At 43.2% G+C, this 16,354-nt stretch overlaps 3 protein-coding genes across 4 annotated transcripts; 1 reads left to right on the top strand and 2 right to left on the bottom strand.

Annotated features, from left to right (window-relative positions):
* Nucleotides 1–164: 164 nt before the first annotated feature.
* Nucleotides 165–8,587, bottom strand: LOC134195632 (uncharacterized). Of its 2 annotated transcripts, none has more exons than XM_062664690.1 (9): nt 8,377–8,587; nt 8,071–8,301; nt 7,955–8,007; nt 7,839–7,886; nt 7,733–7,775; nt 2,440–2,505; nt 2,253–2,363; nt 1,300–1,398; nt 165–481 (listed from the first exon to the last, which is right to left on the bottom strand). In XM_062664690.1, exons 3-9 carry the CDS (start codon nt 7,978–7,980, stop codon nt 437–439), a joined length of 438 nt encoding a protein of 145 aa, XP_062520674.1. In that variant the 5' UTR covers nt 7,981–8,007; nt 8,071–8,301; nt 8,377–8,587; the 3' UTR covers nt 165–436. The 2 variants fall into 2 exon arrangements, with proteins under 2 accessions (XP_062520674.1, XP_062520673.1); XM_062664689.1 differs by having other exon boundaries at nt 8,071–8,257; nt 8,330–8,587.
* A 324-nt stretch (nt 8,588–8,911) lies between these two features.
* LOC134195669 (uncharacterized) lies at nt 8,912–12,872 on the bottom strand. The gene is made up of 10 exons (XM_062664733.1): nt 12,643–12,872; nt 11,551–11,659; nt 10,967–11,487; nt 10,542–10,678; nt 10,412–10,471; nt 10,270–10,341; nt 10,120–10,185; nt 9,816–9,917; nt 9,642–9,695; nt 8,912–9,422 (listed from the first exon to the last, which is right to left on the bottom strand). Exons 2-10 carry the CDS (start codon nt 11,574–11,576, stop codon nt 9,126–9,128), a joined length of 1,335 nt encoding a protein of 444 aa, XP_062520717.1. The 5' UTR covers nt 11,577–11,659; nt 12,643–12,872; the 3' UTR covers nt 8,912–9,125.
* A 377-nt stretch (nt 12,873–13,249) lies between these two features.
* On the top strand, nt 13,250–15,372 carry LOC134195735 (lys-63-specific deubiquitinase BRCC36-like). Its single transcript, XM_062664815.1, has 9 exons — nt 13,250–13,351; nt 13,403–13,519; nt 13,748–13,835; nt 14,389–14,474; nt 14,544–14,608; nt 14,666–14,765; nt 14,824–14,855; nt 14,994–15,034; nt 15,092–15,372. Exons 1-9 carry the CDS (start codon nt 13,250–13,252, stop codon nt 15,232–15,234), a joined length of 774 nt encoding a protein of 257 aa, XP_062520799.1. The 3' UTR covers nt 15,235–15,372.
* The last annotated feature ends 982 nt before the right edge of the window (nt 15,373–16,354 follow it).

The raw sequence follows: 16,354 nt of genomic DNA on the forward strand, positions 1-16,354 counted from the left end.
TGCTCTTCGATCGTTCTACGAAAAAGTAACTGTAACAAAGCAATACACCAACACACCTTGAAGTTCGTGGTTGGTAATGATGGGCTTGGGCCACCTGAGACAGTCACACAGAAACCAGACACGAGAGAGATGCATGACACAAGTCTGACAACGATACGTTTGAACTGTCGTGTGTGAGGCTAACTCTTGCTAATCAACACACACAATTTTATATCAACTATTGTCCTATAATAAATAATTAATTGAACTCGATCTAATATAATACTGTCACTTATGTACATTTAATCGCGTCAACTAAAAATTCCAGTAAAATCCTCTCAATACATCGTAGTCCAGATGAAAACAACAATACTTACATTCTACATACATACAGATGTTAATAATGTATGCCGACGTACAGGCAAAACATCACGCCAATCCACTAGGAGATGAGTTCTCAGGCAACCGGCTGATAGACCAACTGAGGGTATTCACTTATATCCTATAAGACAACAACTAAATGTATCGACTGCTCTACAACTTACTCTATTATTGCCTTTTCACACAAGCTCCTTTCTGAGCTATCCGAACCGAGCCAGCCACAGTAGCTCTCTGTTCACATGGCATTCAGCAAAAATAAGCCAGCTCACTTAGAGGGTGTGTCTCTTGTAGGTCATAGCTACGTATGTATGGATAGCTTTGTACGTATGGTCACGTGTACTCACAGCAAGAAAGATCTGGCTATGCGAGTATAACACAACAGTGAGGGTCTGGCTAAGTGAGACTATAGTTCGACAGGCGGTTGCAGTTCACACAGTGAATGCGAGCCAAGCCGAGCCGAGCCAAACTGTGCTGGGCTGGCACGGAATTTAATTAAGGTGGACCACTCCAGATTGATTCAGCTTGGCTCGGCCCACATTCACACAGTCCCTTCAAAAGCGAGCCGACCTGTGCTAATCCATGTTGGCACAGTTACAAGTGCTCGTGTGAACGGGCTATAATAGTCACTCTGGTAACAATATCACCACATGACTGTCTATGTCTAAAGTACAATCATTGCAAATCAAAAAATTCAAAGCACGAGGCAATCGTTACAATGTTAACTCTATAAGGAAGCAATGCTTTCACAGAGCCTTACAACCACAAAGTGTCTTCTCAGCCGCCAAACATGGAGAAGGATGCAACGCCACTGTGACTAAAGTACAGTCTGAGATAACACGGTTTACACAAAAAATTGCATGCAGAGCATGTGCCACCAAACTGGTTGTAGTTCAGTCTACAATGTAAGTCAGTGAACACAATTAATTCATTAATGTATACCTCTGTTGGGTTATAGGTGCTTGAGATACCGCGATGATCAGATTCATGGTAAGATGATGCATACTGTGCTCGAACATCAGATGTCACTCTTCTGTCCGTCTACAACAAAAAACCTCTACAACACATGCACGTGCACGACACACACACACACACACACACACACACACACACACACACACACACACACACACACACACATCCTAACCAGCCCGTCTCAAAAGATGATGGCATAAACAGCAAAAAGCAAATCTCTACTTAGTTCATCTACTACCAGTTTGTAAATAGATAATATATTGTACAGCATCCTGAATTGTTCAACTCTCTACATAGCAAGAGATGTCAAACTGCTGCTTCCTGCTAACCTGGCAGTAGAGATCGCCTGTATGCACCATACACCATTGTTCTGCTTCCTTCCATACTGGAGACCAACTTCTTTCGTCCATGCCGCCCCGCCATTTTCATTGCAATGGACTCCATGCACATGGTCTCCATCTCCATCTGCGATAACCGGAAATAGACGTATTGTCACAAAAATGAGTAATTCGACGTTGCAAGCAATCAAAGCACTTTACAACATGGGAGTAGTGCAATGACTGTTTTTTGCAAAGAAACACATCGCTGAATGCTCGCTCCAAATGCTGATTGTGGCACTCCTGTTGATCTGAGATGGTTTATCGTGATAATGACGTTTGAAGATATTGCAGAAGCTGGATGGTATGCCGGAGAAGGTCAAAATCCTTCAGAGCCGACACGCTCAAGAGGCTGTCATGCTACATACAGGCACACACACACACACACACACACACACACACACACGCATGCATGCGCGCGCGCGCACGCGCACACACACACACACGGTATAGATCAGGTCTTTAAAGCACTCGGACATACAGTGAGACCAGTGAGAAAAACAGAGATCAGACTGTATCATACTCACAGTCAGAGCTGCTTACCACAAATTCAGGATGCCCCTCTTCACCCTGTTGAGTTGGCAAGTTACAATAACTCTCCCGACAGTATTCTCCTCTCAGCTCCTGACATTCAGCTGTCTTTGCTTCCAGCAGCTAACAGAAACAACCCAGCAGCATAAAACAATCAATTTGTGATTAATAAACAATATGATTTACTCAATATGCATACCTTGTCTTTCTCCGCTAACGACTTCGTTAGCTTAACAATTAATGCGGCATCCTGTTCATGTTGTAGCTATTGTCAAAAACACTAATAATCACTGATATTCTCTTCACCAAATACTACAACAGTGTACAACAAATCGGTTGCTTGAGCACCCAGCACAACCAAAAAATACGTCCGGGCAACTGAAACAGTACTATGGTTGCCCAAGGACAACCTTAAGATTTAACCCAAGGACTAACCCAACTGAAGCAATGCACCTACATTACGTGGTCCAAATGTTCAGAAGAAACTTTGAAATTGCAAGTGAATGTGATTTATCAGACGATGATCAGTCAGCTTCAGGTGATGTCACTGAAGTCGTTAGTAGACAAAGTGCACCACAGAAGAAGACAGTGAAGGTCTCTGGAGTCTCAAATATGAGCAAGACTTTAAAGGAAAACAACAGCAAAGCCTATTTTGTTTAGCTTATGGGTAACCAGAGTAATGCATTACCAGGCAACTGAATCTTTAACACATGGTTGCCTGGGGACTACTCAGAGATGAGACGATTTGTTGTACACTGCTTTGTACTTGGCAACACAAGCAATCATGAATGTGCTTATCTTATCTTACAACTACTATATAGGCGTGCCTACTCTAATAATAATACAAATTGTCACTGGTATTTAAAGTGTGTAAATGCACTTCGGTCTCCACCATCACACACACAAACTCAAGAATATCAGTACATGCAATTGTCATATTAGTATACGTGTGTGTGTGTGTGTGTGTGTGTGTGTGTGTGTGTGTGTGTGTGTGTGTGTGTGCATGCGTGTGCATACAACGATCAATCATAACTCCTGTCTGTGCACGTGGCTTTCAGCATGGATGCAAGGGCACGTGGCCACGTTCAGAAGGTCTTACTGTATACTACAATTACACCTGTAGATATGCACGTAATTAATCGTCAAGTCAGTTGGTCGCATGTCACGTGACCGGCCTGCACTACTGGGTAATTATTATATGAAGGAACTGACATTCTTAGCATAATGAGATCAAAGAATTGTGTATGTTTGTTCAATCGTGTAACAATTGTGTAGTCTGCCAATCGTCTGTGCTAAACAATGGCATATGCTTAGACTATGTGTAACAAGCATTTCAAACGTGTTGACCATCATCAACATGTTTGTATTGAACACATAGTGTCAGACAAGACAAAACTCTGTGAAAGATGAGCGACTCGTGTAATCACCAAACCAGTTACACTGACCATTCATCATCTTCTCTATATCTATAAAAGTCTATCTGTCTGTCTGTCTGTGTCTGTCAGTAACATCAATTACGCCAAAACTAACACGCCAATCGCCAAGAAACCATGCATGAAGACTGAGTTCCATACCAGAATGCAAACGCGTGCTTCGGTATTTAGGCGGTCCCCTCTCGTGGAGGCGACCACCATGTCGTAAGTGGAACAAAAAGTGCATGCTAAAACACGTGGAACGCGCTTAAGGAGAGGACTGAGACTGAGTCTACAATTTTGACACACATGATCCCCATACACATGCCATGAGAGACGGTCGATTTTCCGCCAATTCAAACTATCTGTTTCATGCCTGGGTTTCGCTCTACCGGTGGATCGAGTGTATTTGGATCTCTACTAGCATATCCAGACAGAAGTAAGTCATGAATGGGGCATCTGTTGTTATTACAGTGCTTCTGCACAAACTATATAGAGTTGTGTGTGTGTGTGTGTGTGTGTGTGTGTGTGAGCCCACGTGTGTTTTGACTATATCTGTGTCTTTAGCTAATTAGATAAAACATTCGGTCACATCCACTTGGAACAAATTATTCCGGAGTTTGTGTTTTCTCCGCCCAATAACTGAATTGTATTATGGAAATTTGTGTTATTAACCTTTCCCGGGCAAAGAACGAGCTAATGAGGTAGTATTTAATAATTATCTATCAAAAATCTACGATGGCATGATGTGGCAAGTATCTGCATGGTGTGTGCATGTGGCTAGTGTATGTGCATATGGAATAGCCAAGTACAGTAGAGGCCGTCAGGTTTGCTCTCTCTGATAAAATTATTGGTGTTGACAAACACCAGCTTCGGTGGCAACACACTGCCAATGCAATCATCACAACCACGTTGTCAACTTGTGACAACCCACTGCACATATGCATCAGTCACATCTTACGATAATCATAATTGTAATAAGTGGGTCTATAACCAGGAAATAATCGATTTTGATAGCCATTGCAGACAGGTAAGTATCCATTGTTTAGATTCAACAAGACCCAGTAACTGAAAATGTGAACTAGACTGCTCTAGTAAATACTATCTCGTAAACATTGGCTTGGTATGATACAACCAACACAAATAGATTGGTTGCACTCACACGAGGTAAACTGACCACCACACGTGTGGAGGACAGCCGGAACATTTTGATAAGTTAGAGGCCTGTCGTTCTCGGTTATCGCAGATTGTTAGATTCCGACAACCGACGTAGCTACAATGCTAAATTGCAGTACGCCGATGGTTGAGACCTTTACGAAATTTCCCTCAGCGAGTTGCCCAAGGACGTCGACTTGTGGCTACGTCGACAACCTGCATCCACGCCAGATGAAATTTTCTCTGAAACAAACCGCTTTGAAATCGGAATGCAGTAGATTGCTGCCAGTTCACAGTCCAACGGCTTCTTTAGCCTGTCAACATCTTCAGGCGACAACTCTGAAGTCTGTTCGATTATTGGGAAGGACATGGGAAAAAACCCGTATGTCTGAAGTGGACGTCCTAGCAGGTTGAGTCCAACATCACTGGAAACCTCACAAGGAGGTTCCAGATCAGTTAATGAATACTGTGATTGGTTCTTTATTATGACACAGTTAGTAACTTCCTGTATGACACAAGCTTGGCCCTGCCCTCCTTGCATTTACACCAGGTGTCTGATAACTTCAAAGCCACCTCTATAATGCCCACTACTTGAAAGCTGACGGGACATACTTTGAACTATGGATTGATAAGTAAAACAGCTGTGTAGCTAGCAAGCTTATGTAGTCAAAGCATTAGTTGAACCTTTGAACCTAAGTTCATAGCTAAACTGGAACCATTTATCTCACTAGCCGAAATTAACAACATCCATCTCTGCTCTTCAATTCCTCATTTATTAACTGCAGTTCCCACATCCTCTCCAACAATCAAACAGACTTTAGTACGTCTGCATGCATGCTAGCACTCCCATGCACAACATTGTCATCAGTTTCAATGTCGTCTGTAATTTTGCTTGCACATGCACTGCAAACAAGGCTGAAGCGGAGGAACGGTTTCGTCGTCTTCTTCTAATCGCAATTTCTTTGCTGTACTCGTTTGTACCGTTGAATGTCTGTTGTCAATGAATGCTTTGACAAATATCGCAGTTTTTGACTAGGAACCTAATCCGGAATTGTTTTGTCTTCTGTTGTTGCAGAAGGTTTACGCTTACCAAGTGAACCAATCATAAACCAATCAACCAATGAACTAAAGTCCTAAGTAAACGGCATACGTCGAAGGGTGCCACTAAATGGTAGACATTTAAGGTGGCACCTTAATTGTAACACAAAACATCTGCTGAGCAGGAGGTTCGCATCCAGAACAGCTGCCATGAAAAAAACGACCAAATATTTCTAGTCGCCAAATTGGCGACTTGGCGACTGGAGTTTTCGAACCCTGAGTAGGTCTGCATGCATGCTAGCGCTCCCATGCACTACATTGTCATCAGTTTCAATGTAGTCTGTAATTTTGCTTGCACATGCACTGCAATCAAGACTGAAGTGGAGGAACGGTTTCGTCGTCTTCTTCTAATCGCAATCTCTTTGCATCTCTTTGCTGTAAGTCTGTTCTCAATGAATGCCTTGACGAATACTGCAGTTTTTGACTAGGAACCTAATCCAGAATTGTTTTGTCTTCCGTTGCAGAAGGTTTTATGCTTACAAAGTGATCAAAACAGACACTTGTGTACTTCAAACTGATCTAGCTGTTTCAGGTCTTTTCTGTTGATAGCAATGATCCACGTCCCTCGTTGCCGTTCAGTCAGTTCTTGAAATTCCCTGCCTTTGACTGCCACAATCGCTGGCAAACAAAAGAAACTAATGTCTCTGTCGCGATCAGAAGTTTTCATTGTGATATTGAAGTCCCGAATGTCCTCCAGCACTTGTGCACGTGCGTAGGTTCACACCTACTGCACCCGGTCTATACTCAGCCTGTAACTGCTTTGTGATTAAACCATTTTAGCAGACAACCACACACTCACCCCCCACAGACTGAGTAACAGCATTACCTATCTTATTCAATAATGGGCTCAGTCACGTGACTATTACAAGTCCATTTCTCATGGCTCAGAGCTGAAAAACATTTTCTTAGTACGTACATACTCAAGTAGGTATAATAATAAACATCTGTACTCCATATTACTTGTTGGACTGCATTAAATTTTAGTCATGATTTGTGATTGAGTCATCTAGGACGCGTTTCTCTAGACGATCTCTTCCCCTTCTTCCAGAAGAGTCTTTCACTTCTTCCAACAGAGTTGTCTGACTAGACGGCAGAGGCCAGAATAAACAAACTAAACAGAAGAAGTTGCACATATGCACTTGCATTGTGTCCCTTTGGATGTTGATCTTTAGTTCGAAATGGCTAGTGTGCTGTCTGACACACACTAAACAGGAGTGCCCATCTGGTGCTACATGTAGCGACAAGCCAATTTTTGCAGAACCAGAGCAGCGCCAAAACTGTAGTACTTCTTTGACATGCCCATTACATGCCCAGTTTAGGTATGTCAAGATGTCAAAGCAAATAACGATTGACTCCTACAAGCAAAAATATGTCTGGTGACTCTGGTTTTGAGATGCAGGCAGCAGCTGTCATACATACTAACTTTACATACTCTATACCAGTCATACACACATACTTTACCAGTATGTGAGGGAGTGTTCCATAGAGTCAGTATTTGGCGCTGCATTTGGAGCAAGAATCATTTCAAACTTGGGCACCCCACGCTAAGTTATCCACAATGAAAAAGAAATGCAAAATTTCTTCTGACACTTCTACACTCTTCCAGCTCTTCGATCCGCTCCCCTTCTGGAAGAGGCGAAAAAGTCTTGTGACATGCACCATTAGCTAATTAGCAAAAATAAAGAAACGCGCCCTAAAATCAAACAGAAGGCAAACCACGCTCCATAAAAGTGTGATTTGTACCATTTGGGCGCAATTTTCTGGAAGGAAGTCTGCACTAGGCACAGTACAGTAGAGTACACCACATGCTGCAATACTGAAACTGACCTGGCACTCTCTGTTTTTTCGATTATATTGTTTCCGAAGCCTCCTAGACATCAATCAAGTACTACAAACGCATAAACGCGAGCGAAACGTCACAAAACGAACAAACCTGCGGAGGCCATTCTTTTCCTTTCGCGCCTTCTTCAGCTTGCTGTACCTACAGTAGTAACATACAGCTTACTCTAGCACTTCCAAAAGCTACATCAAACGACATAAGTGACTCACATTTTCCATTTCTTCCTTGTCGTCATAGTTCTCGTTCAAACGGCGGGCGTCCACTGCAATATCGAAAACGAATGTTTCAATACGATACAAAGATTCAACCACTATGTGACTGTGACCTCGCAGTAGCTTTCCTGTAGTACCACCAACCTTCCCGCGTCCAACACTCTTCTTCACTGACAAAATCACTGAATCGCGTAGACAGTCAGACCTGAGGTCCCGGCTGTACCCAAGGCGCGTATCCCTTCTGATACGAAAATTCTGTCAGTTCCACCACAATACGGACAACAACCGCGATGGCACTGCCTGCAATAGTCGGTAGGTTTCACAGTATGCAGATAAAGCTCGATCTAGTAATTAATTAATAACACAGTTTACCAGACGTCTTGCTTTTACGTGATACACAACACTTAGCACGCTCGTACACTTAGAGACGATGAAGTGACGAAAGCTGTCTCTTTTCAAGAACGAATCCTCGTAACCCGCCCGTTTCACACCCACCGAAATGCTACATAGCGATGGCAGTGGGCCAATGAGTCACGAGTGCGGATACGTCATTGCGTTCAAACCGTGGAGCACGCACTGTCCACGACAGCCCGACGTGATCGACTCCATCCAAAACATCCCCGATAATTACTATACTGGCAAACTGCCATCCCAGTGCCCGTATGTGACGTAAATGACATGCCCGTATGTGCACGTGACATGACATGTGGCAAGAATCCAAAATTCAAACGAGGCGTATTAGTTCGGTCAATGTTGTCAGCACAATTAACTTCATTGAAACTCTGCATGTGCTCAACATCTTACTGGCGACATCTCTAGTTGTGTTTATCAGAGCCGTATATACGGGCTCTGTATTAGCCTCGATCTCCCAGACCTGTGTAGTGCCAATGCCGGCGCCATACGGGTCTGGATGGTCGAGGCTAATTGATGGTGTCTGTTGCAAGTTGTGTTTGAGTTCATTCAAATAAATGGAACAAATCAGCAACAAATAAAACTACAATAAAGTAAGCTATAAAATCAGAAAGACAAACTTGCAAACCGACATGAAAAGTCAGTTCAAATCATGTGACCTCAAAGACAAGCAAAGCATTAATTAATAAATAAAAAAACAGACAACTACAAATGGCAATCGTTTCATTGCAATAATCAAATCCACAAATCAGTACATTCAACTACGTGGTTTCCTCACAAATTTCTGAACAATTGATGATAAATTCTTCATATTTGCCTTCTGCATCACGTCGATAAGCTTACACCACGAATTTTCACAACCCTTTCCAGTGTGCCAAGCCTGCAGCACCCGGAATGAGAACTCTGGCAAGCCTTCACTTTTGTATTGTATTTCAATATTGTCTAGGTAATGTTCATCGAGAGCAAGCCAGCGACCCAGCATTCTCCAATCTTTCCCTACTTGATTTGCCAAATGCAAGAACATCTCCCGTGGGTCGCTCACGCAAAGAGCAGTCTGAGTAGACGTAAATACAAAGAGTCAGACCATGTGTACATGCATTGAAGATGTATATAATAGGTTGTAGAACAGGTGTGTGTGTGTGTGTGGTGTGTGTGTGTGTGTGTGTGTGTGTGTGTGTGTGTGTGTGTGTGTGTGTGTGTGTGTGTGTGTGTGTGTGTGTGTGTGTGTGTGTGTGTGTGTGTGTGTGTGTGTGTGTGTGTGTACACTGCTTACTTCTTCTGATTGTCTTGTCTCCTTATCATTTCTTAATAGTGACTGGCCAGGTCTCTATACAATAAAAACAATGTCTACAAATAAATAAATAAATAAATAAATTAATAATAACAATGTTAATTAATGAAGTACAAGTATGTATTCCAGACAATAACAAACATGGCCATGGTTTACTTCAGAAATTTGCTGACGTAAGTAGTCCAGTTCCTGATTGATGGCATCAAATTGTTGCTGAGATTCGTGCTGCTTCTCTTGTATGGGTAGGTATTCAAACTTCTGAATAAACATACATACATACATACACAAGACCTTACATATATTACGTAAAAATAAGTGTGTGTGTGTGTGTGTGTGTGTGTGTGTGTGTGTGTGTGTGTGTGTGTGTGTGTGTGTGTGTGTGTGTGTGTGTGTGTGTGTGTGTGTGTGTGTGTGTGTGTGTGTGTGTGTGTGTGTGTGTGTGTGTGTAATACACACATACCTGCCCACAAACACATTGCTCTTTCAGTTGAACAACCTCTTCTACAACCTTCTTCAACTCATTCTTCTGTGGCAATTAACCACAAAACAAAAGTAAATAGATAAATAATTTTAGTTATCTATATGTCAATTCGTTCATGCTACAACTGACCAGATGGCTATACTCTTGCTGAAGCATAGAAACCTGCATTGTTAAATTTTCTGTACCATCAGTGCATGCCTGCTACAGGTAAATCATTGTGCATTAGTTTAATTAAATAAATTTTAATTAATATTAATTGAGCCTATCAAACCTGTGTGTTATTCACCGTTTCAACTTCATCAAATTCTTCATCAAGTTCTTCATCAACAGACTATGTAGCAATCATACATTATTAATTATAACATGTCATTGTAATAGAGTATAGAATAATAGTATCTTACAGATTGTAGTGGTTCACCTTCATTTTGGTTTACTGACACCGAATTCCCGTGCCTTGGCAAAAGCCAACTGAACCAATCTGTGAATTTGCTCCTTGTTTGTTGGACACAAGTTTCAGATTTGTTAAGATCTGCTTTGCCTAACCAACAACAACCATTTTGCATAGTACTACACACACACACACACACACACACAAACACACACACACACACACGTGTGTGTGTGTGTGTGTGTGTGTCTATGTGTGTGTGTGTGTGTGTGTGTGTGTGTGTGTGTGTGTGTGTGTGTGTGTGTGTGTGTGTCTGTCTGTCTGTCTATGTGTGTGTGTGTGTGTGTGTGTGTGTGTGTGTGTGTGTGTGTGTGTGTGTGTGTGTGTGTGTGTGTGTGTGTGTGTGTGTGTGTGTGTGTGTGTGTGTGTGACCTATACCTCTACAATGTGCTAACATCATCTCTACCAGATCACGACCATTTGCTAACTGACGAGCCCGATCCAGAGGCGTGCCATCGCTGCTCACAGCATTAGGATTGGCCCCATGTTGAAGCAGACATCGAACACACTTTCTATCTTGTTGCAGAACAGCAATATACAACGATGTATGTCCAAGTCCATCGGGCATATCAACATTTGCACCAAACTTCAAAAGCAGATCAATGCTACCAATCTGACCGTGCCTTGTAGCACCGTGTATAGAGCTCTGATCCCAAGCAAGTTCCTTCATGGGCAAATCAGGATGTATACCACCGGATTTCAAGATAAACTCACAGACTGCAATAGATCCACTCTTGGAAAATTCGTACAGACATTTGACCAAATAATCTCTGGCAGGATCTGAGCAAGACTGATCTGAGCAAGGCTGCTGGCGTAAAACTCTCACTCGTTGCTCGACCAACTCAATTTGTTGAGCATCATTGACTGGATTGACATTGTAGGTCAACCTATTTTTGTGTCTGTAATATATCAGTGAGTAATTACATTTCATAGACAAGCATTGAGACCCCGAAGGACCTAACTTCTTTCTGTGAAGTCTCTTCATCATTAACTATGCAATCTCAAGTTCAAGTAATTGACAAAGTGTTTATAGTGCCAGCACACAGATTTCATAATCAATTGCAAAAAAACCTAGATCACCAACAAAAGTCACATTAGATAAATCCTTTACGGGAGCGGTAGCCTGTACGTGGGGTCACGAGTGGCAACCGTCATGCTACGTAAAGGGTACGGTATAAAGGGTCACGAGTTGCAAACGCAAACGTCATGCAACTGGTGATCAAGGCTTAGCGCACGTCCTCTCTGTGATGCAGTTTTTTTGCTCCAGACGTCGAAAGAAACACGCCCGTGCATAGTTCGATGCATTGCAAAGTTTCTAAGACTTCAAGAAAACGTTACAGTATGCCACTACTTGGATTCATCGCCGTTTTCGCTGCCGGTTTCAGACTACGTGTGAGTGGCCTCAACCCAGACACAGTGTGGATTGCAGCCCCGGATGCGCTGCCATCACCACTAACAAACATATGCACACACAAACAGATATTTGGTTGTAGTGGTGATGGCAGCGCATCGGGGGGGAAAGGGGGGCTGCAATCCACACTGCGTCAGGGGCAAGCTAACGCGTGAGAACGTCTGTTTCCAGGAAAGTGATGTGGCAATTACACAGGTATGCCCAACAACACTTGATATCATAATATGACATCTTAATATCATAATCTTGATATCATAATGATATGACAGCCGCCTCTCCACGTGAGCCTTGCAGTGTCCAGTTGGGTATGACACTTTCAGCCTCCCGTGTCATACCAGAACCGGACACTGCAAGGCTCACGTGAGTCTGGGGACGCGGCTAATCTGAATGACATGTGACCCATATACTGTCCCCTCCCCCCGTAATATAAACCAGTGCTCCACTTCCTAAATTCCCGTGGTTTCCGGTGTGGCAACTTGCCAAAGCGTTCATGCCTAGACTTCGTGCAAACTTTGCTGTACCAGTCTGTGCCACTCACTGTGTGCACTTGTTGTTACATTGTCTCAAATTGAACAAAGTTAATTTAAACACAGCAACCGACTACATAGCGTGCACACTGCAAAGAAAATTAAGTCTTACGTACTATTAGGAATGATTTAGTTGCGATTGTTTGAGAGAGCAGCTGAATCCACGTGCAGCAGCCAAACAGTGAGCAGAGGGAAACTGTAGTGACCAGTTTTAGTGACGACTGTCTTGCGTGGTAGCTAGAGACGTGCGGAAAGAGAAGCGGAGTGAAGCGTGCGGATCCTGCAAAGCTAGTAGCTCAATATGATAGCGCGACTGCGCGATACATGTTTATGTAGACCACGTGTACCTGGGTTTCAGCATGCTCTCGAGATGTTTCACGAAATCCAGAATGCACTCAATCAGGACGGTCTATTTATCAGAGCACAACACGACAGTGCCACAAAAAGACTTCGTGTTACTAGCTAGGGCGTATTTGTTGGTTTCTGTTCTACATACAGTAAGAAAACAAATCCCCAGATATTGAAACTCCAGACGCGTGAGTCACGTGTAGAGCAAGATGGTCATATCTTTCATATCTTTTCAGTTTTACAACGTTAAGCTAAGAACCTTTTGTATTTAACCTCGCTGTGTAATTCAAATCTTGAACGAATTTAGATACCTAGATTCTTGAATCTTGTAGCTGCGTGCACGTGACCTACGCGCATGCTCATTAACTTCCAAACATGGTGCTTGCCGTCAAACTCAGAGCTGATGCATTTATGGTTTGCTTGACTCATGCTCTGTCCACAGAGGAGGAAGAAGTTATGGGATTACTTATCGGAGAAGTAAGCTGCGTTAGTATTGTCGTACGTTGCAATTGATGTCTCTGTATTCAGGTGGTTGATGATTGTGCTGATGTGTCTGCTGTCTCAATGTTGAGACGGTCAGACAAACGAAAAGACCGAGTTGAGATATCGCCTGAACAGCTTGCCATGGGAGCACAGGAAGCTGAAGTCTGAAGTCTTAACTAATGTCTAAAACATTTAACAGTAGAGATGGTGGGCAGTGTGTGTGTGTGTGTGTGTGTGTGTGTGTGTGTGTGTGTGTGTGTGTGTGTGTGTGTGTGTGTGTGTGTGTGTGAGGGTTATGTGACTCTGATGACAGGAAATGGTTTAGTGTATCATTTTGTCATCAGGTTTACCTACGTCTCACGCACTGTTGTAATATGGATTTTGTTGTAGCACTTGGCTATAAGATTGCAAAAACCGATGCGAGTTGTGGGTTGGTACCATTCGCACCCTCACATCACAATGTGGCCGTCTCATGTTGGTAATAAGTCTCTTATGTTACAGACAGACAGACAGACAAACAAACAAACAGACAGACAGACAAACAAACAGACAGACAGACAAATACACAGACAGACAACAGACAAACAAACAAACAGCCAGGCAAACACACAGACAGACAACAGACAGACAGACAAATACACAGACAGACAAACAGACAGACAGACAGACAACAGACAAACAAACAAACAGCCAGACAAACAGACAAACAAACAGCCAGACAACAGAGAGACAGACAGACAACAGACAGACAAACAAACAGCCAGACAAACACACAGACAGACAAACACACAGACAGACAAACAAACAGACAAACAAACACACAGACAACAGACAAACAAGCAAACAGACAAACAAACAGACAGACAAACACACACACAGACCAACAAACAGCCAGACAAAATCAACAGAAACCAAACAGACAGACAGACAAACAGACAGACAGACAAACACACTGACAGATCAACAAACAGACAAGCAGCCAAACAAACAGACAGACAGAAACAGTACATACTGATTGTTTGTTGTTCCAGATGTCAGAACACAGTCCATCTACCAGACTATGGACAGTGGTTTCTTCGGTCTCATATTCTCTTGTTTCAACCACGACGCACAGAGTGTTAGATACTCATCACCCATATCACTGTCTCCAACCCTCATCCCTAACTCTCTCACTGTGTATACCTAGATGGGTCACATTGACTTGACGTGTTTCCAAAGTGTCACATCAACCACAACAGAAGGACAAGAAATGTAATCGATCATCACACCCACATATCACCATGTGTATCACCCTCTCGGTCTCTGTAGCCTCAATGGCCGGGATCTACCAGTTCACATATGTCGAACATCAAGCATCAGTCAACCGTGTCTTGAGGCACTAAGCAAGCTACCAAGGATACTCCTCGAGGTGTGAAATTGTTATGGCAACGTTTGTGGGATGTTGTGATTTTTGGGGAATTTTATAGGAAGAGCAAGAAGCTCTCCACGAAGCTGAAAGGTATGCACACATGCAAGCAGTGTGTGTGTGTGTGTGTGTGTGTGTGTGTGTGTGTGTGTGTGTGTGTGTGTGTGTGTGTGTGTGTGCACCCGCGTGCACCACATAACCACATATTCATCATATGCTGTCATTGTGTAGGGAAAGTTCAGATTTATTGAGTCGTGTCCACAATGGTTCAGGCATGGCATAATTTCCCACACAAGCATCACACTCAATGTCTATACAATTTTGTTTAGTGTTTGCAAAGTCATTATCTCGATTCATGGAGATCATATGCGGCCCCATCATGCAGGCGTTGGAGAGTCGATTAGAGCATCATGAACGAAAGATAAAGCAACTAAAGGCAGAGAAAACGAGATTGAAAGAAGCACTCACATAGTGAGTGTACAGCCTGTAGGCTTTCATTGTATGTTCGTTGACATTCAGATTGCTTTTCAGTCAATCACAATGTTACATTGTATATAATGCAAAACTACATTAGTGCACACACACACACACACACACACACACACACACACACACACACACACACACACACACACACATGGACAGACACACATACACACAGACAGACACACACACTGAGACATACACAAACAAGACACATGCACGCCCACACACTCACATACATACATACATTTTTTTGTACATACGTACATACAAGAGCCCCTAAGGCCCAGGTTCGATACTGCAATCTAACACCGCAATCTAACACTACTGTATCAGAAGTCACTATCAGAAGTCACTATGATGTACTTCACACTTGCTGTAGATACTTGCTGGACAGAACTGACACTCCGGAGAGAGGCAATTGTATGTTAGTTCCTTGCCCAAGGGAATTTATGTATGTGGCCCTCTCAAACTCTGACATGAAGGTCCCGGATGTTGCCAATCTCCAACTGCACACTCTACCCAATTGAGCCACATACATACATACATACAAACATACAGACAGACACAGACAGGCACACACAGAGACAGACACATGCACACCCACCCACCCACAGACAGATAGACACAGACACACAGACACACACACACACACACACACACACACACACACACACACACACACACACACACTCACAGACATACATACATACAAACAGACACACAGACACAGACACAGACACAGACACAGACACAGACACACACACACACACACACACACACAAATGGACAATGTTAAGTCCTCCATGTCTTTTGACGTCGACCTTGAGGTCAGTTGTGGAGATAGCTCCCCCTGCGCTACAATCCACCTGGAGCTTGGCCAGAGTCATCCAGGGACACTGACAACGGCGCAGCTCTGGGACTGGACACCAAGGCCCACACGTACCCGTCTGCTGCATGATGTTGCTACCAAGCCAGCGGTCTTGTCCACCCCAGTCAACGACCAGGTACTCATTTATACGCCTGAGTCGAGAGAGGCAAGTGTGGGTGAGTTTCTTGCTCAAGGAAACTGCGCCCCCACCAGGATCAAACCTTCAACCCTCATCACA

This window comes from Corticium candelabrum, chromosome 20 (assembly GCF_963422355.1).
Source record: "Corticium candelabrum chromosome 20, ooCorCand1.1, whole genome shotgun sequence".
NCBI classification, from domain to species: Eukaryota; Metazoa; Porifera; class Homoscleromorpha; order Homosclerophorida; family Plakinidae; genus Corticium; species Corticium candelabrum.

Excerpts from the sequence above, each read along its gene's own strand:
- LOC134195735 (XM_062664815.1), top strand. The coding sequence starts at position 13,250 with ATGGTGCTTGCCGTCAAACTCAGAGCTGATGCATTTATGGTTTGCTTG. Across the intron at positions 13,520-13,747 it reads TGGGAGCACAGGAAGCTGAA|CACTTGGCTATAAGATTGCA; the intron begins GTCTGAAGTCTT and ends ATTTTGTTGTAG. Across the intron at positions 13,836-14,388 it reads AATGTGGCCGTCTCATGTTG|ATGTCAGAACACAGTCCATC; the intron begins GTAATAAGTCTC and ends TTGTTGTTCCAG.
- LOC134195632 (XM_062664690.1), bottom strand. The coding sequence starts at position 7,980 with ATGACGACAAGGAAGAAATGGAAAAT. Across the intron at positions 7,776-7,838 it reads GAAAAGAATGGCCTCCGCAG|GAGGCTTCGGAAACAATATA; the intron begins GTTTGTTCGTTT and ends ATTGATGTCTAG. Across the intron at positions 1,399-2,252 it reads AGGGGCATCCTGAATTTGTG|ACGGACAGAAGAGTGACATC; the intron begins GTAAGCAGCTCT and ends TTTTTGTTGTAG.
- LOC134195669 (XM_062664733.1), bottom strand. The coding sequence starts at position 11,576 with ATGATGAAGAGACTTCACAGAAAGAA. Across the intron at positions 10,679-10,966 it reads GATGTTAGCACATTGTAGAG|GCAAAGCAGATCTTAACAAA; the intron begins GTATAGGTCACA and ends GTTGTTGGTTAG. Across the intron at positions 10,472-10,541 it reads AAGGTGAACCACTACAATCT|TCTGTTGATGAAGAACTTGA; the intron begins GTAAGATACTAT and ends ATTGCTACATAG.